At 33.4% G+C, this 24,610-nt stretch overlaps 5 protein-coding genes across 9 annotated transcripts; 2 read left to right on the top strand and 3 right to left on the bottom strand.

Annotated features, from left to right (window-relative positions):
* Nucleotides 1–362: 362 nt before the first annotated feature.
* LOC133036152 (uncharacterized) lies at nucleotides 363–2,494 on the top strand. Its single transcript, XM_061112648.1, has 4 exons — nucleotides 363–652; nucleotides 694–756; nucleotides 836–1,910; nucleotides 2,063–2,494. The coding sequence occupies exons 1-4, from the start codon at nucleotides 363–365 to the stop codon at nucleotides 2,492–2,494; spliced, it is 1,860 nt and encodes a 619-aa protein (XP_060968631.1).
* Nucleotides 2,495–2,690: 196 nt separating this feature from the next.
* LOC133035792 (uncharacterized) lies at nucleotides 2,691–5,554 on the bottom strand. Its single transcript, XM_061112066.1, has 4 exons — nucleotides 4,189–5,554; nucleotides 3,954–4,083; nucleotides 3,327–3,823; nucleotides 2,691–3,196 (listed from the first exon to the last, which is right to left on the bottom strand). Exons 1-4 carry the CDS (start codon nucleotides 4,458–4,460, stop codon nucleotides 3,007–3,009), a joined length of 1,089 nt encoding a protein of 362 aa, XP_060968049.1. The 5' UTR covers nucleotides 4,461–5,554; the 3' UTR covers nucleotides 2,691–3,006.
* On the bottom strand, nucleotides 4,562–5,320 carry LOC133036151 (uncharacterized). The gene is made up of 4 exons (XM_061112647.1): nucleotides 5,273–5,320; nucleotides 4,832–5,170; nucleotides 4,651–4,731; nucleotides 4,562–4,582 (listed from the first exon to the last, which is right to left on the bottom strand). Exons 1-4 carry the CDS (start codon nucleotides 5,318–5,320, stop codon nucleotides 4,562–4,564), a joined length of 489 nt encoding a protein of 162 aa, XP_060968630.1.
* A 7,922-nt stretch (nucleotides 5,555–13,476) lies between the features above and the next one.
* LOC133035791 (WAT1-related protein At4g15540-like) lies at nucleotides 13,477–15,509 on the top strand. 3 transcript variants are annotated; one of them, XM_061112063.1, is made up of 7 exons: nucleotides 13,477–13,789; nucleotides 13,907–13,978; nucleotides 14,065–14,181; nucleotides 14,286–14,538; nucleotides 14,650–14,808; nucleotides 14,905–15,056; nucleotides 15,172–15,509. In XM_061112063.1, exons 1-7 carry the CDS (start codon nucleotides 13,599–13,601, stop codon nucleotides 15,308–15,310), a joined length of 1,083 nt encoding a protein of 360 aa, XP_060968046.1. In that variant the 5' UTR covers nucleotides 13,477–13,598; the 3' UTR covers nucleotides 15,311–15,509. The 3 variants fall into 3 exon arrangements, with proteins under 3 accessions (XP_060968046.1, XP_060968045.1, XP_060968048.1); XM_061112062.1 differs by having other exon boundaries at nucleotides 13,485–13,789; nucleotides 13,913–13,978; XM_061112065.1 differs by lacking the exon at nucleotides 13,907–13,978 and having other exon boundaries at nucleotides 13,525–13,789.
* Nucleotides 15,484–19,832, bottom strand: LOC115699525 (protease Do-like 9). 3 transcript variants are annotated; one of them, XR_009686885.1, is made up of 10 exons: nucleotides 19,050–19,823; nucleotides 18,350–18,549; nucleotides 18,071–18,251; nucleotides 17,553–17,744; nucleotides 16,903–17,135; nucleotides 16,407–16,508; nucleotides 16,249–16,299; nucleotides 16,035–16,139; nucleotides 15,649–15,948; nucleotides 15,484–15,559 (listed from the first exon to the last, which is right to left on the bottom strand). XR_009686885.1 is itself a non-coding variant. In XM_061112061.1 (9 exons), exons 1-9 carry the CDS (start codon nucleotides 19,690–19,692, stop codon nucleotides 15,850–15,852), a joined length of 1,806 nt encoding a protein of 601 aa, XP_060968044.1. In that variant the 5' UTR covers nucleotides 19,693–19,832; the 3' UTR covers nucleotides 15,484–15,849. The 3 variants fall into 3 exon arrangements, 1 of the variants encoding a protein (XP_060968044.1); XR_009686886.1 differs by having other exon boundaries at nucleotides 15,484–15,551; XM_061112061.1 differs by having other exon boundaries at nucleotides 15,484–15,948; nucleotides 19,050–19,832.
* Nucleotides 19,833–24,610: the final 4,778 nt, after the last annotated feature.

Genomic DNA, 24,610 nt, shown 5'->3' with positions numbered 1-24,610 from the left:
AATACAGTACCAAGCTAAAGAAGGAATACCATCGATCAAAATATGCAACGATCGAAGCCTCTACTTTTACTTGGAATTGAAAATCAAGGAAACAGATTTCACCACATATCCATTATGCGTCAACCAGCAAAACAACAACACAACACCTGCTGCAACACCAAATTTGATATCCACAACAACACCGTATGAATATAATGTGGCAATGATCGAAAACAACACAACAACGCTTGAAAACAACATAGCAACAACAGAATCATACACAACGGGACAGCAAACAGAAGAAGGGGAACAGTCAGAAACAATAGAAGATGAGAACGACAAATTCGACATAATTGACTATGCAAATCAAGTTCTTTGAAGAAATGGTAGAAAAACTTGAAAACACCAGTAAAAAACTGGATCCAGAAATCGACATCAACAATGCAAAGTTAATAACAGACAAGCATCACCCCGAAGTGGAAAAAGGACAGGCATACAAAGACAAAGAAACTCTAAAGAATGTCCTGAGCTACTACGCAATCAAAAACAACTTTCAGTACAAAGTGTGGAAGTCCTACTCTCAAGAGTACAGTCTGAAATGTGTTTACGAAAGCTGCAATTGGTCACTACGAGCATCGAGAAATGGCCCAACAAACACATTCATAATCAGGAGGTTTGTTTTTAATAGTTTTTTAATGTTGTTTTTGTTGTCAGCCTGAACAAATGCCCTTTTTCCACACTTTGTACTGAAATACACCTGTTTGATCTCTGCAACAGGTTTGTTTTAATAGTTTTTTAATGTTGTTTTTGTTGTTTTTGTTTTAAAAGTTTTTTAATGTTGTTTTTGTTTTAATAGGTTCTCAAATATCCACACATGCCCCATAAATATTAGGCATGAAGACCAAAGGCAAGCAACATCGAAACTGATAGGGGAATGCATAAAACCGAAGTTCTTGAACATAAAGACAAAGGCAACACCGATGGACATAAAAGGGGAGTTGAAATACAGATATGGCATCAAAATGAACTATATGAAAGCTTGGAGAAGTAAGGAACATGCAATAAACGACTTGAGAGGTAATGCTAGTGACTCGTACAGCCTAATACCGAGTTTCTTACACATGGTGGAAAAAACAAACCCGGGATCATTTGTCGATCTGAAAAAAATAGAAGACAACAGCTTGCTCTTTGTTTTCATGGCGTTGGATGCATCCATAAAAGCGTGGGGAGCATGCAAACCGATAGTTGTTGTGGACGGAACGTTCCTCAAAGTAGCTTATGGGGGAACTTTGTTGTGCGCATGCACACAAGATGCAGCAGGTCATATTTTTCCACTAGCGTTTTGTGTTGCAGATTCTGAGAATGACCAATCTTGGAAATGGTTCTTCAAAAAATTTAAAGAAGTGTATGGGGTCCGGGAACACCAATGCCTAATTTCAGACAGGAATGAAAGCCTCATCAAACCAGCAAGAGAAATCTATCCAGAAATTACACACAGTTACTGCGGTTACCACATTTTGAGCAACCTTAAAACAAGCTTCAAACAACATGCTGCCAAATACAATCTGCCATTCTTTGGAGCAGTCAAAGCCTACACAGAAAAGCAATTCGAGTTCCACATGGCTGAATTTGATGGATTGGACAAACGCATAAGACCTTACCTAAAAAAAGTCGGTTATAAAAAGTGGTCAAGAATTCATAGCCAAAACAAGAGGTATTCTACAATGACCTCAAACATATCAGAATCACTGAACGCTATAAATTTGGCAGCAAGGGAGCTACCAATTACAACGCTGCTAGAATGCTTGAGAGCATTGGTGCAACAATGGACGCATACTAATAGGACAAAAGCACACAACACCTTCACTAAGCTATCACCAACTGGAGAAGACATACTATTGAAAAATTACACATACTCATTAAATCTGGAGGTAACATATTAATTATGCTTCTTTTTTTTTTTGTAAAAAAAAAAACAAACAGTAAGTAAATGTGTTGTTGTAGTGTTGTTTTAATAGTTTTGTATTGTTGTTGTAAGAATATCAGCTATGTTTGTTTTTTTTTGTAATAAAATTTAAAACAGGTTAAAGCAACAACAGATTACTTGTTTGAGGTAACAAGAATGAAAGAATCGTGGAAAGTAAACCTAGAAAAAAGAACATGCACGTGCAACAGGTTCCAAATAGATGAAATGCCATGCGGGCACTCTGTGGCCGTGATGAGGGAGATGAACATGGACCCGTACACCTACTGTTCAGATTACTACACAAAAAAAAATTGGCTGGCAACTTATTCAGGGACAGTTTACCCAATAGGACACCAAAGTGAGTGGGAGGTACCGGAAGAAGTGAAGAATATTATAGTCTTGCCTCCGCATGAAAGAGTAAAATCAGGAAGACTAAAAACATTAAGAAGGAAGGCTGGATGGGAAAAGGATCAACACAACAAGTGCAGCAAATGTGGTGAACTGGGGCATAACAAAAGAACATGCAGCAGAAGACGTAGAAGGGAATAAAAACAACAACAGAACAACAGTGGAAAAACAAAAGAAAACTACACATACGTTTTGAGAATGAGATATTGAGGAATTTAAATTTCTGAAATACAAAGGGAATACAGTTTTTATTTGAAAACATTGATTACATAGAGATTGATGATACTTTATATTGGATATTAAAAGATGTTGGATACTAACCTAAATATATATATGAAGTTTATTATTGAAACAGTTTGTGTTTTTAATAATGAAATGAATATTTGTATTCAAAAAAACAGAGAAACTATAAGAAAAAAAAACATAAAAAGAAGGGATGTGAAATGAAAATACTAACAAATTTAACATAACAACTTGTTTGTACATAAGAAGAAGAAAAAAAAACATACAAAAATAAAGATTACATATTGTCCACACAAAACGTAAGAAAACATAACAGAACACCAATGTTTGTTTTCGAAAACAACATAAAAAAACATAAAAACAACATTAAAAAACCATAAGAACAATGACAGTCTGATTGAAAAAACAAATCACTTCTTGGGAAGGCTGGGAGGGGCCTCGGATTCACTTTCAATGTTCTCAAGTTGCTTCTTCATGCCATATTGATAAAATAACACAGCCAAACGATCGCGGTGAATTTCCACATCAAAACCAGAGGATGGGATGGGTTTGCCATCAATGAAATACTCAGCAAATGATGCTACAAAAACACCACAATCACTGGAAAAAAAAATAAGAAAACACAAAAACAGACACTATGAGAACACTAATAAAAATCAAAGTCACATAACAAAAACATAACAATACAAACAAGCAGTGAAAAACATTGAACACTATACATAAAACTTACGCTGTGACCTGCTCGGGTAAACCATCAACAGCAACAATAGGGAACGGTTCCATCGTGCTAAACTTAGCTTCATTGCGAAGGCCTTTGAAGTCTAACATAGAGAAGTAATATGGTAAAATAACAGAAAAAGGCTTGCAAGCCTCTTTGGCAGCTGTCATATACCTTCCAGAACGCAATGAATTGTACAGATATATCCGCCGCTCAGCTATGTTTAGACGACCACAAATCCAATGATCCTGTAATTTTACATTGATAGGCATAACAACATGATCAACCAAATGCCAAGGAGTGGCACATAATATCTTACCACCTTGGATGTACTGTGCCACATTGTGAGAAAGAGACAACACCGATATATCGTTGTTTTTCTCAACAAACTTCTCATACAAACTTGTTATGCTAGAACAAAAAAGGCAATCAGTTGTGGTGACTTTGATTTTCGGCTCGGCTGAGTACATTATTTTCTTACGAAGATAATAGAAAATAATGTCAATGTGCTGTACAAGAAAAAAAATTTAGTAAAAAATCATTCAAACTTATAAAAAAAACTAACAACACTTAAAAACATTAAAAAAATAAAAAACAACAACAAAAATATATAAATAATAATAATAAAAAAAAACTTACAGAATTGGTAAGGAAACAATTAGGGTAGGCAAGGTTGTGAAACCACATCTTGTTGCTAATGTCCTCAACACCAAAACGAAATGGCAGAAATATTGTGTCCTTACCCTTACAATACACATTAGTTGTTGTGCTAAAAAAAACAAATAAAAAAATGTCAAAACACAAATAAAAAATTAAAAACTAAATGGAAAACAATAAGAGATATATAACTGAAAACACCTACAAAAATACTTACTTAGATTTATGCTTTCTAAGACCTGTATCAACCCACGTGACAAACTCAGCTTCCAATTGCGGATCGACAGGTTCACCAATCTTGTTGTCCAACGGGCACAAACCACGCACATATTTAACGACCTTATAAACAGAATCATCAGGAAAAACTGAGGATGAACCTGATTTAGATGCACCAGAAGCAAGCTCAATGAATGGAGATTTCAAAACAGCTCCTTTCTTCTGATCCCTCTTTTGAGGACGTAAAATAGGAGTCTCTTGAAAAACAACCATTTCAAGATCAGTCTTCTCAGAAGTCTCAACAGAAGCAGGGACATGAGTTGAGGAGCCAATCTAAAAAAGAAAAAGGAAAAAAAGAAGACTTATTTTTTATTTCAAAAAGTACAATCAAAACACTATTAAAACAACAATAGAATACCATATAAACACAAATTACAAAGAAAAAAAAAAGAGAAATACAAACCAAATTCTCCACAGCTTTAACAGCAGATGCAATTGTTGCATCAACATCAATGTTCTCCTCCCCACCTTGAGACTGTTCAGGCTGACAACAAAAACAACATTAAAAAACTATTAAAACAAACACAAAACACAAAATCCACACAAAGGGCACAAAAAAAATGATGGCCAAACAAGAAATACACCTGTTTGATCTCTGCAACAGGTTCCACAGGGTCAGAATTCTTGGCATCATCCACCTTGTCGGTATCATCATCCCTCGAAACAACCTCGGGGACAGCAACACCCTCATCATTACGAACATCCCCCGTGTGAGCCTCATCCTGACCAGCACCAATACCAGCTCCACCAAGATCATCATCATCATCATCAGTTTCATCGTCATGATGTTCATCTCCTTTGTCATCGTCGATTTTATCATCCTCATCTTCCTCTGAAGTGGAATCTTCATCATCCTCATTTTCTGAAGAACGAAGAGCATCTTCAGACTGAGATCCATTGTGAGTAAGACCACCTTGGGATGACTGAGAACAAAAAAAACTTAAAAAATTAATTTACTGTATAAAACAACATAAAAACACTACTAAAAAAATAACAGAAAAAAGTAAAGACAATTAAAAAAACACCTCAATAAGAATGTCCAACTTCTTGTTCATCTCAGCAACAGATTTCATAAGTATCCCTTACTGGCTGACAACAACAGATAGACTCTTTTTAAGTTCCTCAAACTCAACTCGGGAGACATTCTCATGAGCAGATGATGAAGAAGCACCCATCAAGCCAGGTTGACCAACAGACTTGGAACCACCTTTAATTTTGAATTTGACAGCATCGGGAGTAGTCTCACCAGAGAAAAAATCAGTAAGGCTCAAACTCAATCTCTCAACAGAAGTTCCAGTGATGTTTCTTAATTTTAACTGAAACAACAAAAACCGAAAAAAAAATATGCACATGAAACTGAAATTATAAAATAACAACAACAATCAAAACATAAAGTATAACTAATGTACACAAAAATAACATTAAAACAACAGTAGAAATAGTGTAAAAAAACAACAGAATTACCTCTTTCAAAGACCGATCGAAAATGAGGGTGTTCATGACATCCATTTTCACCTGACCCTCCTTGTGCTTGGGTAGTTTAGGCCAATTCAAAATCCTTGGAATGCCAACATTTGAGTACAACGATAGTTTCCCAATAACGTACGGGCAACACTCGAAAAACCAGAATTGAATAGCCAAAGGAAAACCCAATAACCTGTAATACCCCACCATCCTCGTCACTACGAACTACCCTCTTATAACCAGAATCTATCTTACCCTTCAAAGAATGCATAGTGATATCAAAACAATGCTTGCCCTAACCAAATTCATTATATCGACCACTATCGACAACATCTATTTCCTCAGACGAAACAACTTTACCCGGGGGACCACCCAACAAATAACACTACACAAAATACAAGACAGCCAACTTGACTGCAAGATCGTCGTTATCCTTAAGATTGTTAGCAATAAACGCAGTCTGAATAGCACCCTTGGTAATTTTTTTTGTACCCCTTAAAACAATGTTTGACCAATTCATTATCATCTTGCTGAAACTGATAAAAATCAGAATCAACATGACAATCTAACCCCGTGACCAACGCAAACTCTTCGATACTAAACCTAAGATATTTCCCTTGGACACAAACCCAAAACTCCAACCCATTAGGCTGCTGAACCTCCCTCAACAGCAAACAATGAAGCAATTGATAATGAATTATGTACTCCGGAATTCGAAGAAAATAACCAAACACAGATTTTGAAAAAATTTCCAATTGGCTTTCAGTTAGAATTCTCTTAATGTCTCCAATTACAGAGTAATACCCAGATGTTACTACTCTAGAATGATAGAATTGAGATCGGGTGTACTTGCATTCCCAATCCTAAAAAATAGAACAATAAAAAACACTGATAAAACACCATAAAACACTACAAAATAACAATAAAAAAAAACATAGAACAGAATGCATAACATGACAAACCTCAACAATCCTATTAACAGGAATTTCCTCAGCCACACCTGATGATGGCAACACCTTTACAGGGGATTTACCCTTGCCCTAAAATAAAACGAAACAACACCAACAAAACAACAAATAAAAATTAAAAAAAAAACACATAAATAAATCAAACAAGATATATAAAACAATTACAAATACAGAGACAAAAACAAACATATACCTAGTTATATGAACTTCAAAAATCGAATTTAACAAAAAAAGAAAAAAAAAAAAAAAAAAAAAAAAAAAAAAAACTCAAAAACAGCAAAAGATAAATAGAAAATACCTTCACAGAGACAGGCGACTTAAGAAATTCAGATTCCAACTCAAAATCTTAGTCTGAGTTTTCAACCACAGTTCGAGGTCTTTTCCCTCGAGTGTTCTTCGAAGGTCCACCATGAGTTTTTCTTTTAGCAGAATGGGAAGTGGGGCTAGGAGGGTTGTCTTTAATATTTTTTTTACCCATTTTTGATTTGGGTCTGGTTTTCTGGGATTGTTTTGTGAGTTTTGTAGCTTTAGCCGGAGATGGAGATGAACGAGTAACAGCCATTATAAGGAATTATGAAGGTATTTATAGACAAAAATAATAAAAATGGGGGGGAAAATGAGAGGGAAGTTTAAGAAAGTGGGATAAGATTTGAAATTTTTTCAAATGCAAAAACCACCCACTACTCGAAACTGTAAAAGAAAACTGAAAATGGGGGAAGAAGATAAACAGTTGAGGGGAGAGAGAGTTATAAGTAAAAATTTTATATTCGAAAAAAATAAAAAAAAAATAAAAGAAAAATGAAAAAGTACATAACCTTTTGATAAGAATAGAAAACCGTCAAATCAAAAAATAAAAAATGAATTCTTTTTTAAAAAAAAACGTGGCAAAACTCTATCGTGACAAGTGTGAAGCATTAACCCATTGAATGTTAAAGTTTGCAAAGGCAGTATACTGCCAAAAAAAAAAACAGTACAAAAGTAAATTCCACCGTGTCACAGTACAAACGAAAAAAAATGGAAAAAACAGTAATGGGTGTAAATTTCCCTTAGAAAATGGAGAGGTAAGTAGTGGACAATTATATGTTAATGGAGTAAAAAGTAAAGATACATTATTAATATATAATATTTTTTTTCGTTTTTTTTTTTCTCTGAACCAGCATTCTCTTTATTATCATTATTATTTTTATATAATAATTAATAATAAAAAAAACGGTTCAACAGCTTTCAAAGAAGAAAAATGATTTCAATTATAAATGGAAGAAACTCTGCATTGCACGATCATCTATTGTATTATTATTGAGTATAAATAATAAAAAATACATATGATAGGAATTGAGTAACTCATCAATTATTTGTTTAATTAGGATAGGGTACACAGCATGTGTCTTATTAATGGGAAAGAAAACTTCAGAAGAAGTGCATTATTGCTGAGTAATTTTTTATGGGATTATTTCACAAAAATATAAAAATAATAAAAAAAAATACAAAAAATACAATTTTATGGAATTTTAAATATTTTTACGATTTTTTTATTTTATTTACAGAAAATACGGTCTTTTTATATTATAATCTGGTTAATTTATTGTTGATTTTTTATTATCTATATGTTATATTTTGTTGTTATTTTGATGTTATTTCCATGTTACTTTTATGTAATTTTCTTGTTGATTTTATGTTGTTTTCGTGTTATTCTTTGGAAAACCGTAAAAATGTAAAAAAAAAAAAACATTATTTGAACGTAAAAATGTAAATATTTTACAAAAAATGATGTTTTATGTAATTATTCTATTTTTTATTGTGGCTTTTACAAAAATATTAAATTTTAGGTAAAAATTTATAATTTTACTAAATTTTTTACAAGAATATTATCTTTTTATAAAATAATTGTAAATTAACAAAACAGAATAATTAAAACACGTGAAACAATTAAAAAATTATCATAAAACAACTATAAAAATTTAACATAATATACAATATAAAAAATAAGATATATTTTTGAAAAAAAAAATCCAGTTCAAAATTGTAAAGATTCCTTTTTTATTGAAAAAGACCATGTCAAACTTAATTATATTTTGTTTTAAAGGCAAGTGTCACTTTAATATTTTTTTTTTATGATGTGATGTAGGCTCCGTTTAGTTTAATTCTTTTTTAATTTTTAAAATAAGAAAAAAAATCTTTTAAGATATTTGGATAAAAAAAAAAAACATATAGCTTGCAAAGTCTGGCATAAAATTTAGTAGTAAAAGATATTTAGAGAAGTTGAAAGATAGAGATAGGAATAATGGCAGCATGGTTAAAAGGGGTTTGCACTATGCAGCCATGGGAAAGAAAATTTCAGAAGAAGTGCATTATTGCTGAGTAATTTTTTATTGAGATTTTCACAAAAAAAAAAAACATATTAGATTTTGTTAGAGATTTTATAACAATGGAAGAAAATCAAGATTTATTACAACTCTATTGTAAAATAATACAAGGACTAAAATAAGAGATTGATTAAATATATGTTACAATACATATATATACACTATATATATCACATATATATATGAAAGGTAGAAGAGAAGATTACAACACATGTAATATAATATATATATATAACAAGAGAATAATATATGTATATATATAAATACTCACTCACAACCTTGAGTGTAGATTAGTGGGGATCACCATGACTTGAACAAGGTATTACACCTTTGTCCAAAAGCTTATTTCCCCCTATCTCTAAGCACTAAGGGAACTCTCTAGGAAATAGCTTTGGGAATTATCAAGCCTTTTAGGGTTTTCTAGCAAAGTGCTTTCTTGATAGAAAACTTGACATCTCTTATAAATGAGCACCAAAGACCTCCTTTTATAATGGATAGGGTGATCACTTAGAATTCAAAATACACAACACTCATTTCTCTCATATAAATGAGTATTAATATAGTTTGTAACAACTATATTTCATACCATTTGAATCCTATCATCAAATTATGTAACAACCCTTTTATTACACTAATAATGTGTGATCAACACATGAGTTACAAGTGACAACAAATTGTAACTCCTCTCCAAGTTACAACATGTAGGTTACAAAAGTGTAGGTTATAAAATCATAAGTTACACATTTATTCACCATACACTTAATATATATTATTCACATATATTTATCACATTTTAATCTACTTTATTATTATATTATAAAATAATATAACAATCCCCCACTAGATTAAAATGTGTGACACACTTGTAACACACTTGTAACATTTATTTAATCAATCAAAATATTATATCAAAATATAACATTCCCCCACTTTGATTGAATAAATATACACTTTTAAAGAAGTCTTGCTTAGGTGCATTAGGTAAAATGTCTTTCGACTTGAATTTTACCTTAGTGTAGTTACCACAAAGTTTGATGAAATTTTGGTTGCCGTAGCATTGAACCACTATCCCTTTAATACAAACCGGTGATAACACACACACCCTCGCTAATGCTCACTTGAGACCGCATGTCTCGCTCTTGCACCGTTAATGGCCATGTGCAAAATTCCAATTCATGGACTCTCTAGAGAATAACTCCCAATTCTCATAAGAGGCGGCACCACCTCTAGTCCATATAGGTGGAGTTTTAGTGTCTCACCACTCTTTAGACACTTCTTAAGCTTAAGTGAGTTTTCTTAAGCTTAAGCTCCATTAAAAAACCTTTTGGTTTTAACCCTCAATTTTACAACATGTACTCATCCATAGATGGGACAATTGAGTACCACATTCACTCTATTGACTTGTTATTACCTATTGAACTTAAGACTAGATTTTTACTAGTGTTAAGATAGGTTACCATCAATGAGCAAAACGCTAAGGGAGTTTAGGTCCCATCCCTCGAAAATTCATGCTTTAATCTTGTACGGAGATTAAGCGATTTGTTATAACCTCTCAATATTGATTCCATGTGAATCATGCATGCCAAAATATAGTGTTCACTTTGTGACCACTTTTCTCCTTAAGTACTTAAGCTTTGAAAATTCAATCATAAAAGATTAATTTTCACACAACTCAAATTCTCAATAATTTTGATACCATGCATATCAAAATTAAACACTAATTTAGACACCAAACATGTCTAAATTATACTTTATTTTAAGACACCAAACATGTCTTAAACTTTTCATATTGGAGTATCACCCCCACACTTTCACATTTCACTATCAAGATAATATCTTGATTTTAAAATATAGAAGACCACTTCGTCTCTATAATTTTTCTTAAATTTAATTTCCTTCTTGAAATTAATTTTACCAAAAATTTGACACCAAATATGTCAATATTTTCACTTATGCACATAGCCAAACTTGATTTAGAATTTGAATTCAAAATCAAATAAATTAATCAATAATGTCTCAACACATTTTGATTAAATTTGTGGCTCACCCCCACATTTTTACCATAAAGTGTATATAAAATATCACTTTTGTGTATTTCCTCTTGAAATGACTTTTCTCATCAATTTTGTTCACCACTTTGATTATTTAAGATTCAAAATTGCTTCTCCAATTTTGTTATCTTTTCACAATTTTTTTTTTTTTTTGAATCAACATTGACTCACTTTATTTTTGAGTCTAAAATTGTTTTTCCAATTTATGACTCATTTCACAAGTTTGGATCCCCTTTTAATCTATTGTTCTTGCTAAGACAAGACAATTCTCATAAGTGTAACTCTCATAGTCCACTTTTCCTTATCTCATAATATGAGATGATTATCTCTTATAATCCAATAAAACATGTAACTTCTCAAAATCCATCTTTTATTATCTCATAAAGTGAGATGTTCACCACCAAATTGAATAAGAATTCAAATCTATTCTTTATTCACAAAATAGATGATAATAATTTTCACATCAATAGTAATAAACACTATTATATTACTATCAACATTATTATCATACTATATAACTCATACATTAATATAATATGTATGTTACTAATCAACATCTTATATGTAACATACACATAATGTCAATATTAAATTCACAAATATATATGTTACATATCTCATATAAATATAACATATATACTATAATATACATATCATATACACATAATATATATATTTATTACACAGCTATATATGTTACATACCTCACACATATATAACATATATATACACATTAATATACATGATATATATTATATACACATATATAACATATATTATATATGCATGTCTCACATAAATACATAGAAGTAATTATTTCTACATATTTAATCTCACTAATATATATTATATCACATGCTCTACATATATATAATATATATTACTCATACATACATATTATATATTATATATCTCACATATATACATATAATAGCATGATATAAAAATTAAATATCATATTATATACTACTATATATATTAATATGATACAAACACATAATCACATATATGTCACATATATATAACTCATATATATATATTATATATTACTATCATATAAAATAGTAAATCACATAATATTCACCATCATGCTCACCCATGAATGGCTTTCACATAAAATCTCTTATCCTTGTATTCTCACAATCTTGATTTATCACCTCTTCCATTGAAAAGGGATAAGCTTTTGATTGTTAGAGATTTTATAACAATGGAAGAAAATCAAGATTTATTACAACTCTATTGTAAAATAATACAAGGACTAAAATAAGAGATTGATTAAATATATGTTACAATACATATATATACACTATATATATCACATATATATATGAAAGGTAGAAGAGAAGATTACAACACATGTAATATAATATATATATATAACAAGAGAATAATATATGTATATATATAAATACTCACTCACAACCTTGAGTGTAGATTAGTGGGGATCACCATGACTTGAACAAGGTATTACACCTTTGTCCAAAAGCTTATTTCCCCCTATCTCTAAGCACTAAGGGAACTCTCTAGGAAATAGCTTTGGGAATTATCAAGCCTTTTAGGGTTTTCTAGCAAAGTGCTTTCTTGATAGAAAACTTGACATCTCTTATAAATGAGCACCAAAGACCTCCTTTTATAATGGATAGGGTGATCACTTAGAATTCAAAATACACAACACTCATTTCTCTCATATAAATGAGTATTAATATAGTTTGTAACAACTATATTTCATACCATTTGAATCCTATCATCAAATTATGTAACAACCCTTTTATTACACTAATAATGTGTGATCAACACATGAGTTACAAGTGACAACAAATTGTAACTCCTCTCCAAGTTACAACATGTAGGTTACAAAAGTGTAGGTTATAAAATCATAAGTTACACATTTATTCACCATACACTTAATATATATTATTCACATATATTTATCACATTTTAATCTACTTTATTATTATATTATAAAATAATATAACAGATTTTAGGTAAATTTTATAATTTTATTAAATTTTTTACATAATAATATTTTTTTATAAAATAATTGTAAATTAACAAAACAGAACAATTAAAACAATAGTAGAACAACTAAAAAATAACCGTAGAACAACTGTAAAAATTTAACACGGTATACAGTATAAAATATATATAGTATTTTTAAAAAAAATTCCTTCCTACAGTAAAACAGTTAAAAATTAAGATATTTAACTATTTTTTAAATTTGTTAAGAAATTATTTTAAATAATTTATATAATTTTTAATTTACTCACAAATTGTTTTTTAATGATATCTAAATGGTAATTTTTATTAAAAAAAAAAAATCACATAATAATAGTTATCTAATAGTGAAAAATTAAAATAAATCAAACCCTTATTTTTTTATTTCTAGCTCTAAGTAAAATGGAAATTTAGTCAACGTCATAGGATAGCTTACCTACTAAACAAACATATAGCTTGCAAAGTCTAGCATTAAATTGAGGATATTTAGAGAAGAAGAGAAAGATAGAGATGGGAATAATGGCAGCATGGTTAAAAGGGTTTGCACCATTTGCAGCCATGGTGATGGTTGAATGCCTGGATATTGTGTCAACCACAATGAGCAAAGCAGCTATGACCAAAGGAATTAATCACTTTGCTTTTGTTGTCTACACAAATGCACTTGCCACTATTATCTTCCTCCCCATCTTCATCTGCCATAGGTATTTAACTTCACCAATTACTCTATGTATATATATAGATCTATATATATATATATATGTGTGCTAATTTTCTTTCATAACCACTCAAATCCCTTCATGGATATTTCTTCTTCTAAGTCACAGAAAGAAGACACCAACCCCACTCACTTTCTCTCTTCTCTCTAAATTCTTCCTCCTTAGCTTCGTTGGGTAAGTAGCATTTCTTCTTTAATTTGGTTATCAGCATAATGTGATATTTTAAAAAAAATAAAAATTTCTTATTGTTAAAATTTCAGGATAACTCTCGTGCAAAATTGTGCATTTGCTGGGATAAGCTATAGCTCCCCAACACTTGAATCAGCTTTGAGTAGCCTGGCTCCGGCCTTCACTTTCATTCTAGCTGTTTTCTTCAAGTACTTATTTATTGCTTATAGGAGAAAGATTAAGAGAAAAGAAAGAGATCGGAAAGTCCTCCTCTCCCAATCATATGACTTATAATTTGTTTTGTTTGGTGTAGAATGGAAAAGTTGGATTTGAAAAATCGAAAAGGGATGATGAAAGTCATGGGCACTGTGCTTTCAATCGCAGGAGCACTGATCATCACCATATACAAAGGTCCAGCAATTTTGCCTCCATTGTTGCATTCTGGTCAAAATACTTATTCAACAAACTCTGTCTCCATGATTTTGGGAGCAACTAATAATTGGATATTTGGAGGCCTTATAATTGTAGTTGGTAGTTTATGTTTTTCCATATGGAATATTGGCCAGGTAAATTCAATTAAATAAAAACTTCTTGGGTTTCATTCAGGTATATTCTGATCTAATTCTCTTCATTTTTTCTTATCCAAAAACTTTTATGAAACTGGTTTATGTTTGAAGGCAGCAATTCTTGAAAGGTACCCATCAGAGATAACCATACTCTTCTATTATTTCTTCTTTGGAACCATTCAGTGTGCATTACTTACTTTAATTGTGGGAGAAGGTTCAAGTGTCTGGGCACTAACACCTAATATTGAGCTCATCTCTGTCCTCTATTCAGTAAGCACAACATTTTCTCACTCTCAATTCCACTAATGTGATCAGAATATGACTAGTTATTTAGTAGTCATTTGCTAAACTTAACTTTTTTGGTAGGGTATTTTTGGAAGTGTGGTTCCCTTTTCTGTGATAACATGGTGCATAAAAAAGAAAGGCCCAGTTTTTACTGCCATGTTCCAGCCTTTAGGGATTGCTATTGCTGCCTTTATAAGCTCCATTTTTCTCGGCGAGGCACTTTACATTGGAAGGTAATACCACCTTCCATATCGGCAACTAAAGCACATGATTTATCCATTATCATAAACTCTTAGACTATGTTTTGATTGACTTCTGATCTTCTTTTATTCCTTACTTTTCTGACAGTGTTATTGGAGCTGTTTTAATCGTTATAGGCTTCTATGGAGTAATATGGTCACAATCAGTAGAGGGAAAGGATGAGACCCATGGAGTTGTTGATGGGTTGCAGTCAGTCTCCCCACTGACCCCACTTTTAGAAAGCTAACCACATCCCCATTTAAATAAAAGTCAAAGATGTCAAGGTACTAACATTACTTTAAAACCAGAGTTGAATTTGTTAATTTTGTCTGAACCAGGCAATGCGCATGGTTGATGCTCTTTGTAAATTACTAAATAATCATATAGCAAATGCTTCTTTTAGAATAAATATATGCAATATAAGAGCAAAAGCACTTTTTTCTTCTTGATTGGGCCCAACCTCATCTTGCATGAAACATGTCCTCAACCTGAAGATCTTGACAGCATAAAATTAGTTAGGCCACCACTTTCAAAATTTGAATGCCCTATCAAAATTTGAGGATTGCCTCTAGATTTTACACCTACCATATTTTCCATCAGCTTCAATGAAGATTCTAGGCCTACATGTTTTGACCGGAGAATGCAACAGGCTTAAGCTGAGGTTAACGAATAATTTACTATGGTATACTAACAACTACATGTTCACCAAAAAGAATCCAAAATTCCTTATCTAGTGCCTACAAGAAGCAGCAACTCAGGGTAGTATCTAGTATGCCCAATTGAATTTTATGTCTTGAGATCATCAGACATGGCTGATGGTATGCAATGTGTTGCCAAAATGTCCAGAGTAGCGTCATTTGCTGTCTTTGTACGGAGGACCACTATCTGCACAAGGGTAAGAATTTAAGAAAGTGCAATATGCACCAACCGAACAGACAAGTGCAAACACAAAGTCGACATGAGCCGAGTACCTGTTGGTATTCCAAATCAAATCTTAAAAATTCATCATTACAGCTCTCAACCATGTTGGCCAGATTCCTCAGATTCTTTACAGGTTTACCATTGAAAGCCAGAACCTATGCATGCATTAGAAAAAGAAAATAGTAAATAAATTCAATACCTCACTCTGTAAAGCAATTTACGCTACTAAACTGCATTCATATTTATATTGGTGCCAACCCTAACCTGGGTGTTAACAATGTCCTCATACCCAATGTTGATATCAGCCACGAGCACCTTAAAAAGATTTTCCAAATCCAGAAATAAATGTTAGAAAATACCATCACAAAAATGAGTCTGCCATTGTAACACAGTGCATAACTTCAGAGAAAAAGAAAGTGAACCTGAGAAACCACAACAAGCTGTTCATCGGGAGATTCTGGTAAAGAATGCAACAGCTTATCCAATAGCTTCACTGGGGCTTCATATTCGTAATCTTTTCCGTACTGTAAAACACAAGCAGGGAAATTAATATCCAAGTTCGTTTAAATATTCTGAAAATAAACTACTGGCGTTCTTCATGAGCCAAGACACATGAAAAAGGAACTATATTAGTTCTAAAAACCATAAAAACAAAATATGAGAAACACTAGTGATGATTATTGGTACAGTTATCTAGATAATATAGAAACAGAAATGGAATTATTTTTGTAGTTGATTCTAAAATAGGAATTGTAAATCAACTTCTAGATGCACCGAAACATTACAAAAACTTGTACACAAACCTAACTACAAAAGCTGAGGCTTATTCAGCAGTATAGAACAGAGCTCATACAGAAAACAAATTGCCATGCAGGAAAAAGAAAAAAGATTGAATGGAATTGAAAGTGAATTACACACCTCAGATCGGAGATAAGGAACAGACACGGTCGTAAAAACAAATCCAGCAATGATATAATATGATGGAGGTCTTCCTCTATTGTGTGCTGGTATTAGCCTTTTGTGGGTTACAAGTTCAATATCAAAATTGAGAATCTCAGAGTTGCGCAAAACCATGATAGCAGCATTATCTCCAGTGTACTTCTGGGAGATAAGGTAACTAAAACCTATGCGCTCGCCATGTCGAAAAGGAACTGAAAAATCAACAAAAGAAAGGGATTTGAAGTGACATTACACATTAAGCAGAAGACAAGAATAAGACTTGTAAGTTGTAACTCATACATGCTTTCCTCCGAATTCACAATTTCCATATCTTCTCGGGACACATGTACTTGTAAGTTGAAACTCATTGACTGGTATGCTTTGGTTATTAATCCAAATTCAATGACCAAAGCATACAGGTTAAAGCCCAAAAAAAAAAAACAAAAAAGATTCCCTTCAGTAATTTAAAAGGAAAAATAAGCCCCACAAAATAATAAACAGTACAGGTTGAAAAATATTCTATAACTATTAATTTTCTTTCATGGGGAATAATGACAGCAACAACACCCACGGTTTATCTTATTATTATATATGAATAACAAACATAGATGCATCAAATCTATACTAACCTGTTCCATCATTGGCAATATGAACACTATCAAAGCTGAGAATTATATCAGATGGCTTTAAAACTTGAGCTTCTGGAGTTGTAGGATCAATTCTTTTAATGCGAACACCTTTTTGATCAGGTTTCATGCCCATAGACTTGCGCAAATCAGGATTTTCCATCTTCTGCCACTCAATCCCAAGAATTGGAAATCCTGAAAGTGAATATTATATATGACAAGAACAAAACAAAAAACAAAAAAGGGTTAGAGAATTGAAAGAATGCAAGACTACAAATATAACATGATAGTATACCCACATATGCGAATCTAATTTGTGAAAAGCCAATAAAAAAGAAAAACTACATAAATGCCATCCGAGTCTAGCTCAAGTAGTTTGCGTAGGTTTTGTGAGTGGAAAGCCTGGGGGATCAAACTCCAACTGGGACTAATAACACTAGTAACTAGTTTATATAAACATATAATATATATATATATATATATATATAGAGAGAGAGAGAGAGAGAGAGACGTATATGTACCTGTATAAGCACCATTCTTTTCATAATCTTGAATGAAGTGCTTAATAACTGGTGTTGGAATGACATAACCAATGTTCTCCGCATCCTCATGTTTAAGGGACTGAAATGCAATACCCACGCAGTTACCTTTATCATTAAAAGCAGGTCCACCTGAATTACCTGAGTTTATAGCAGCATCTATCTGTAGATACAAAAATGCAAAGTAGAGTTAAAGACAAATTTAAGAGTTGTGACCAGCACTGGAGCAAAGAAAAATAGCCAAAATCACCATCTCATAACCTGCAAACCAAGAAGTTCGGTGGAACCATAAACATAGGATAGAATCTCAATTCGAGATACAACTCCACTAGTCACAGAAATGGTGTCACCTCCAATTGGATAACCAACAACAGTCACGGCATCTTGAAGTGTAGGCAAATCCCCAAATTCTACAGGGTATACTCCTTGCCAAAACTCATCATCATCAACAGTAAGCATTGCTGCATTACATAAATAAAACATTCAATTAAATTGTTTTCTCATAGGAAGAACACAAGTTCAGAGAAATACTACTAATACCAACAATTACTTCACATTACACGTTGAGGCTCTAATACTTGCCACTTCCTTGAATATTTGCTCATATATGATTATTTACTATTAATCTTCCTGATGAACTTGGCTTAAAATTCAATAATTTTCTAAAAAAAAAAAAGTATTCATTACAAAGGGAAAAATTGCACAATTTCTGGAAAAATAGCAACTTTTTTACCTATCTATAATGAAACAGAGATAGATACTCCTGCCATTACCGAACAACCAACTATCTCACAATTTACTCAAATGGGAAAAATATTACATTAAAAAATTTAAATAGAAAAAACTCAAACTAAGCAATCAGTAATATATGTATGTATATATATATATATAAGTTCTTACAAAAAATATACAGAGAGCAAAAACATTTCAAAGAAAGAAGCAATAAGGAGGATTTGAATACCAATATCACACTCGGTGCCAATGGCAAGAACAGTAGCCAAATACTTGGTGTCGGAGCCACGCTTCTTGAGCTTGACCTGAGTATAATGCTCCACCGAATGCGCATTAGTAAGCACCCTCTTCCCACTAATAACAAACCCACTACTGCTCGAGCTATACTGCCTCTTCCTCTGCCACGGAAGCGAGAAATTAGGCTCCGTATGGACACAAAAAACCTTCACCACAGAATCCATAGCGGGCATCACCCTCTCTACGCTCTCCCACCTGATCCCATGATCAGCACCCAAACCTGGGCCAACCACCAGGTCAGTGGATAACGCGAAGTCGCCATTTTCAACCGGCCGAGAGGGGCGTCTCCCTGGGGCCTTGGCCGGGGGCTTCTCGGGCTTATCAGAGTTCTTGGGGAGCTTCTTGGGTGGGCGGCCGGGGCGACGGCGGCGGTGACGGTCAGTGGGCGTACCCGTGTCAAGTATTTCGACATTGCTGACTGAGAAAACATCGTCCAATACAGGTGTGGAGGTGGTGCCGGGGGTAGTGGCGGGGACAATGGCGGTGGAAGTTGATGTAGGTGGGATTTCTAGGTTTTCGGAAATGGTGGTTTTGGGTTTACGACCTCGTTTTCTTTTGGCCTCAGTCTCACCCATTTTGGATACTGGGATTTGGCGAAGGGTCTCTCCTCTGTTGAAATGGTTTTGGTCAGCTCGGAGGAATAAGAAAAGAAGAAAATGACTCCTCCAGAAGTAGTAGAGGGAAAATAATAACGGGGAATAATTTTGAGGGCTTTTGAATAATTTACTAAAGTAACGGGGACTCATGGAATGGTGAATAAAATAAATTTTACAAAATTATTTTTTTTTCTTTTTTCAATGAATTTTAAAAGGGAGATTTGATTTTTGAACATTTTTTTTAATAAAAGATGTAAATTTATTAAATCATCTATTGAGCAATTACATTAAAAATGCTACTCGGGATAGAAGTCGCCGAGTAGCTACGATCAGCATGTAACCATGAAACTCTAGCTAAGTCATGAGCAACACGATTAACAGACCGTTTAATAAAACGTAAATTAACATTTACCAAATTAGACAAAAGGAATCTGCAATCATCAATACAACTGCCAAAAGGAGAGATCATAATGACCGAACTTCTAATAGCTTGAACAGTGATGAGACTATCCGTTTCAACGGTTACATTGGAAACATTTGACATCTTTAGCCAACTTAAGACCTCCTTCACACCTATGGCCTCGGCAAGACCCAAATCAACACAACCAACCCAAGAACCTGATTGAGCCTGTAAAACATGACCCCTTACATCTCGAAAGAGCCAGCCATACCCAAATCTGTTTGCACCCTCAAATTTTGCTGCATCTACATTAATCTTGTAATTATCACCTAATGGAGCATACCATTGCTCATCCTATTCCCCAACCTCCATCGAAAAATGAGAAGGACTAAAGGAGTTATTGTGAGCAAATAACCTTTGTTCAAGATCACCTTTAGCAAAGGCAACAATATTTTTAAAAGTATTACTCTTCCCATTGCACACTTTGTTATATCGATCATGATATATTGCCCAACATAACATAGCACCCATTTGTCTATCCTCCTTACTCCACCGTTGAAACTGATTTTGAAACCAGACACCAAATGAGGAAAACACAACATTCCCAGGAAGCAAACAAACTTCACACCAGCAAGCAGATGCAAAATTGCACAAAACCAGGCAATGGCTGATTGTTTCAGCCGATTGGTTACACCTGGGGCAAATAGAGGAGATTTGAACATGCCTTTGAATGAGCTGAGAACGAGTTGGTCAACAGTTAGACAACGCTCGCCAAAACATTTCTTTTACCTTTGAGGGAACCTTCAACTTCCACAGCTCACTCGAAAAACTTGAGTTGTTATTAAAGGGCTAGAGGAAACTTTAAATCTTGAATCAATTTGTAGGCAGATCTGACAGAATATTTACCTGAGGTTTCCTTACTCTAATACCAAGTGTCAATATCACCTGAAGAAGCAATTGGGATGCTAAAAATCAAATCTCTGTCTCTACTATTAAACAAATCAGACACAATCTCATGGTCCCAGCTTCTAGGATCCATGGCCAGCAAACAACTTACTTTTTAATCACACAAGCTTGGATGAAAGGATGTGACAAAGGGGTTGTCACTGTCGGGCAACCAAGGATCTTTAATGATGGATACATCCTCACCCGACCCAACAATCAAACGACCCCCTTTTAAGATAACATCTTTAGCTTCAAGAATGCTCCTCCAAATGTAACTAGGATTACTTTCTAACTCAGCATTAATGAATGACCCATGAGGAAAGTATCTAGCTTTGAACAACTTACCAACAAGAGAGTCTTTAAGAGTATGTAAGCACCAAGCTTGTTTTCTAAGAAGTGCAACATTAAAATCATGCAAGTGGCGAAATCCCATCCCACCTTGATCATTTGGAACACACAAACGGTCCCAACTCATCCAGTGTATACCATTCCCTTATTTAGAGTTAGACTTCCACCAAAACTTGCGCATCATTTTTTCGAGATCCTCACAAATACATTTAGGCATAAGGAAGACACTCATTGCATAATTGGGAAGAGATAAGGCAACTGATTTCAAAAGAACTTCTTTATCGGCACGAGACAGGAATTTGTTATCCCAACTCTCAACTTTTTTCCTCATCTTTTCTTTGAGAAAACCCAACACCACATTCTTATTTCTTTTCATAATGTTGGGAAGACCCAAATAGAAGCCATCATCACCAGCCTCAACCATCCCAAGAATAGAGCACACCCAGGACTGACCCTAAGTTAAAATGGGCCATAGGAAAAAAAAAAATTGGGCTCTTACTATAAAGATAAATGGTATTTTTAAAAATTATTAAAAAAATATGTATATTTTTTATTTGGGTCCCTAGAATGAGTGGGCCCTAGGCGCGAGCCTAGCCCGCCTATGCCTAGGGCCGGCCCTGAGCACACCCTACCTCTAACATCCATAGGAGTATTTTTACTAAAGAATATTGAGGACTTTTGACGATTGACCTTTTGGCCAGACGCTTGTTCAAAACTCATAAGAAGTGCCATAATTCTTTCAGCTTCCACCTCAAGAGCCTGACAATTCAAATAACTATCATCTGCGAAAAACATATGTGAGACTGAAGGAGCCCCACGAGACACCTGACACCCTTTGATCCAACACCTAGACTCATATTTGCGAATGAGAGTAGATAGGCCTTCCGCACAAATAATAAAAAGATATGGTAATAATGTTGGAAATTATTTTACCAGGATCTTGGATCTACTCACAAGTATGTTTATTAACATCCTAAATAAGAACTTTCTAAAACGATGAAATAAACACATATAAAGTTTAAGAAACCTTACATTGGGTGCAGCGGAATATAATGACTCCTTCCGTTCAGATATCTAGCCCTTGATTCCTTTCTGTAGCAGAGCATTATCAATATCTGAACCTGGATCTCTTTCTCTGAATCTTTGATGCTGAAACTCCTTTGTTGATGATCTTTCTTCACGATCTTCCTCACTATGATTGAGGTATTGCTTGATGTGTGTGGGCACTACTCTAATCACTAAGGATTTCGAAATATTGAAGAAGAAGAGAGGGAGTGGTCAGCCAGATAGGGAGAGAGAAGGCTCAGGTTTTTCTGATTCAGAAAGTGTCAAGAAAAAGTCTTATTTTCCTGAAGCCTTCACTATCTATTTATAGCATTCCACTAGGGTTAGGTTTGAATTATTTGGCATTAAAATAATGAAAAAATCAACTTAAAATACACACAAAGGTGGCCGGCCATACACTTAGTGGATTGGGCCTTGCTTTTTGCAATTTCAACACCTTTTGTATCTGATTTTCTCAAAAATGCCAATTTCCTAATTCAACCATTTAAATGCCAATTCTAACTATTTAATAACTATAAATAATTATTAAATAATATTGTCATTTATCATATTTATTAATTGAACCATACAAAGTATCATAATTAACAAATATGCCCCTATAAACTCTTTCTTTACAATTTCGCCCTTACTTAGTGAAAAATTCACAAATAGACATAGTCTAATTTGAGAATTATAATTGATTAATCAAAACCAATTACATGAGTCTTACAAGCAATATTATCTCAACTAGTGGGGGGACCATGGGTTTATATAACCGAGCTTCCAATAAGTAGATCAAGAATTTAGCACTAAAATTCACTAACTTATTAATTCTTCGTTGAATCCACGCATAGAACTTAGAATTGCACTCTCAGTATATAGAATGCTCTATATGTTCCACCATATAGACACATCATTAGTTATCCATTGTTATAATCCTAATGTGATCAATTATCCTCTATATGAATGATCTACACAGTAAAGGGATTAAATTACCGTAACACCCTACTATGTATTTTATCCTTAAAACACTTGACCACGTATAAATGATATTTCAGCTTATGTGAAATGAGATCTCCACCATTTATTTTCGTTTGGTCAAGCTCGAAGGAGATCATCCTTTGCTTACTATTCGCCAGATAGAAGCTATAGATTCCATGTTTATGCTAGCGCTCCCACTCAATTGCACTACCGTGTTCCCAAAAAGTACGTATCACCCTGACCTAAAAGTAGGCTTAACTAACAATTCAAGGAACACGAATAGCCTTTCAAGATTGAGCCTAATCATAACAGGATTAAGATCATTTGATCTAGGATCAACTAGGCGATATTGACTTGAATAGATTTTACGGTAAGTTTAATTAAATCTAAGTCAAAGTTCAATATCGGTCCCTTCCGATGCATACTCCATGCATCCAACCTGAGCTTTACTTTAACCAATGTTCTGGAAAGAACATAGTATTTCTCCAAATACAAGTAAACTCTTGTTGTAGATTATCATATCAGTAAAACCCTGTGTCTGATAAATCTAGGAAACTTTATTCACATAGTCATGTTTACTTTCCAATGTGTTGACGGCACAATAAACAGGATCAAGTATGTGAAAAGGGTTTCAGATGAATCTATACATTATGTACATATAATTATGAAATAAATCATGTGAACCATGCAACATTAAATGTTATTTCTAATCTATATTAATAAGTAAATCTGATTATATTGAAATGAGTTTTATTTAGGGCATAAAACCCAACAAACTCTCACTTGCACTAATATAAAACAAAAAGTGCGTTTCAAATAATCTCAACACCTTGATATACAAATCAAGTGTAGTAGTAGTAAACTCCTCGTAATAGGATCTGAAAGGTTGAATTAACCACAACCTTTTCTCCACTATTACTCTTCCTTTAATCACAAAATCATTGATAATGTGAAATTCCTCTCTATATGTCTACTCTCTTGGGATACTGGATTCTATATCTTTGGCAACTACTTTTGGTTAATCAGGAAATTAACACTAGTAGTTTAAGGCAATTTGGAATGATGCCAAAAATGTATAGAACTTTCCTTAGACTGAATAAGTACCTTTCCTGCAACCTTAACATTCAGTCTCTCTCTGGTAGACCTAGAGACTTCAGATAGGTTTTTACACTTCTCCAA

This window comes from Cannabis sativa, chromosome 3, assembly GCF_029168945.1.
Source record: "Cannabis sativa cultivar Pink pepper isolate KNU-18-1 chromosome 3, ASM2916894v1, whole genome shotgun sequence".
NCBI lineage: Eukaryota > Viridiplantae > Streptophyta > Magnoliopsida > Rosales > Cannabaceae > Cannabis > Cannabis sativa.
This window is presented reverse-complemented; position numbering and strand designations above follow the sequence as displayed.

What these genes read in the sequence shown, in the direction of transcription:
- LOC133036152 (XM_061112648.1), top strand. Translation starts at nt 363, where the DNA reads ATGGTAGAAAAACTTGAAAACACCAGTAAAAAACTGGATCCAGAAATC. An exon ending in CTGTTTGATCTCTGCAACAG is followed by an intron (nt 757 to 835) that starts GTTTGTTTTAAT and finishes TTGTTTTAATAG; the next exon opens with GTTCTCAAATATCCACACAT. An exon ending in CATACTCATTAAATCTGGAG is followed by an intron (nt 1,911 to 2,062) that starts GTAACATATTAA and finishes AATTTAAAACAG; the next exon opens with GTTAAAGCAACAACAGATTA.
- LOC133035792 (XM_061112066.1), bottom strand. Translation starts at nt 4,460, where the DNA reads ATGGTTGTTTTTCAAGAGACTCCTATTTTACGTCCTCAAAAGAGGGAT. An exon ending in ATTGTTTCCTTACCAATTCT is followed by an intron (nt 3,824 to 3,953) that starts GTAAGTTTTTTT and finishes TTTCTTGTACAG; the next exon opens with CACATTGACATTATTTTCTA. An exon ending in TTACCCGAGCAGGTCACAGC is followed by an intron (nt 3,197 to 3,326) that starts GTAAGTTTTATG and finishes TTTTTTTTCCAG; the next exon opens with TGATTGTGGTGTTTTTGTAG.
- LOC133036151 (XM_061112647.1), bottom strand. Translation starts at nt 5,320, where the DNA reads ATGAAATCTGTTGCTGAGATGAACAAGAAGTTGGACATTCTTATTGAG. An exon ending in AGTTGGACATTCTTATTGAG is followed by an intron (nt 5,171 to 5,272) that starts GTGTTTTTTTAA and finishes TTTTGTTCTCAG; the next exon opens with TCATCCCAAGGTGGTCTTAC. An exon ending in CTGTTGCAGAGATCAAACAG is followed by an intron (nt 4,732 to 4,831) that starts GTGTATTTCTTG and finishes TTTTGTTGTCAG; the next exon opens with CCTGAACAGTCTCAAGGTGG.
- LOC133035791 (XM_061112063.1), top strand. Translation starts at nt 13,599, where the DNA reads ATGGGAATAATGGCAGCATGGTTAAAAGGGTTTGCACCATTTGCAGCC. An exon ending in ATTCTAGCTGTTTTCTTCAA is followed by an intron (nt 14,182 to 14,285) that starts GTACTTATTTAT and finishes TGTTTGGTGTAG; the next exon opens with AATGGAAAAGTTGGATTTGA. An exon ending in GAGGCACTTTACATTGGAAG is followed by an intron (nt 15,057 to 15,171) that starts GTAATACCACCT and finishes CTTTTCTGACAG; the next exon opens with TGTTATTGGAGCTGTTTTAA.
- LOC115699525 (XM_061112061.1), bottom strand. Translation starts at nt 19,692, where the DNA reads ATGGGTGAGACTGAGGCCAAAAGAAAACGAGGTCGTAAACCCAAAACC. An exon ending in CCGAACTTCTTGGTTTGCAG is followed by an intron (nt 18,252 to 18,349) that starts GTTATGAGATGG and finishes TTGTATCTACAG; the next exon opens with ATAGATGCTGCTATAAACTC. An exon ending in AAAGAATGGTGCTTATACAG is followed by an intron (nt 17,745 to 18,070) that starts GTACATATACGT and finishes ATTCACTTTCAG; the next exon opens with GATTTCCAATTCTTGGGATT.